We start from the raw sequence: 961 nt of genomic DNA on the forward strand, positions 1-961 counted from the left end.
TGCCCACCTCCTTCCGATTGTCTTTGTGGCCGCGCACAGAACCTCTACCGTATTCTGGTCACTCTACTCTGTCCCCGCTAGCGACACTACCCACGACGCCATCTCTGGATCCATCGTTCTTTGTACATAATCTCCTGGAAAACTATAAATGAATGTGACGCAACTCGTGTGACAGAACTTGTGTTTCTATTTCTTTTCCGAACGACGTCCGCAAGGTCATCAGTAGTCACGTAATGGCAATGTGTTTTGTACAACATTCTCTAAATAAAACAAACCCCTGTCAAAGGATTGACACTACGTTTGAGTACGGGCTTCACTTGTTCTCTGTTTGGTTCATTACATGACAGTAAAGAAATACATGGCACACTTCCCAATGGCAACCCCTCACTCGGTTCTTTTGACCTCCACGAACATGCCCAGACTACTTTTCGAGCTTTGATTCCAGCCATTAAGCACGACAGTCAGTCGTTCCCGAGACATTTCCAAAGCCTGCTCAAAGGAAAGCAGTCGTAATTGCTGCTCATGAGGAAGCTGAAGTCCATTTCTCTCTTTGCTCGGGTTAATGCTAGCCTCCTTCGAAAGTTGACTCTTCTGGTCAACATCCTGGCCATTGAGGTGCCTAGGCACACATGATTCACATAGACGTCGATAGAGCCCCACGGATCGAGCCGCTTGAAATGCGAGTTTCGGATCGTCGCGATCGAGATTTGCTAGTGTCGCCAAGATGGGTTGAAAGTGCTCAATCGTCAGGGGTTCTTTCTGGTCGGTTTTCAGCTGCGGGAGGGAGAATGCCGGCAGTCAGCAACAAGATCTGATACTGTATGGGATGCACCTAACTTACCTGTCGCGGTTTGGGATCAGAAGCATCTTTTGGGTGGTCTTTATCAACCTGAATTGGCAGTCCAGTCGGCTGGTGATCTCCATTATTTTGGTCCGGTACGTTCCTTGGAGCATCCATTTC

The 961-nt window shown here is 48.2% G+C and overlaps 1 protein-coding gene across 1 annotated transcript; it reads right to left on the reverse strand.

The window, feature by feature from the left end:
* Positions 1-384: 384 nt before the first annotated feature.
* On the reverse strand, positions 385-943 carry PENARI_c326G12415 (uncharacterized protein; the record flags this gene model as incomplete). Its single annotated transcript, XM_022638292.1, has 2 exons — positions 385-774; positions 842-943. Coding segments are annotated over 2 exons (492 nt in total), but the record flags the coding sequence as incomplete, so codon positions are not given.
* Between the last annotated feature and the right edge of the window lie 18 nt (positions 944-961).

Source organism: Penicillium arizonense (genome assembly GCF_001773325.1).
Source record: "Penicillium arizonense strain CBS 141311 chromosome Unknown PENARI_contig326, whole genome shotgun sequence".
Classification (NCBI taxonomy): domain Eukaryota; kingdom Fungi; phylum Ascomycota; class Eurotiomycetes; order Eurotiales; family Aspergillaceae; genus Penicillium; species Penicillium arizonense.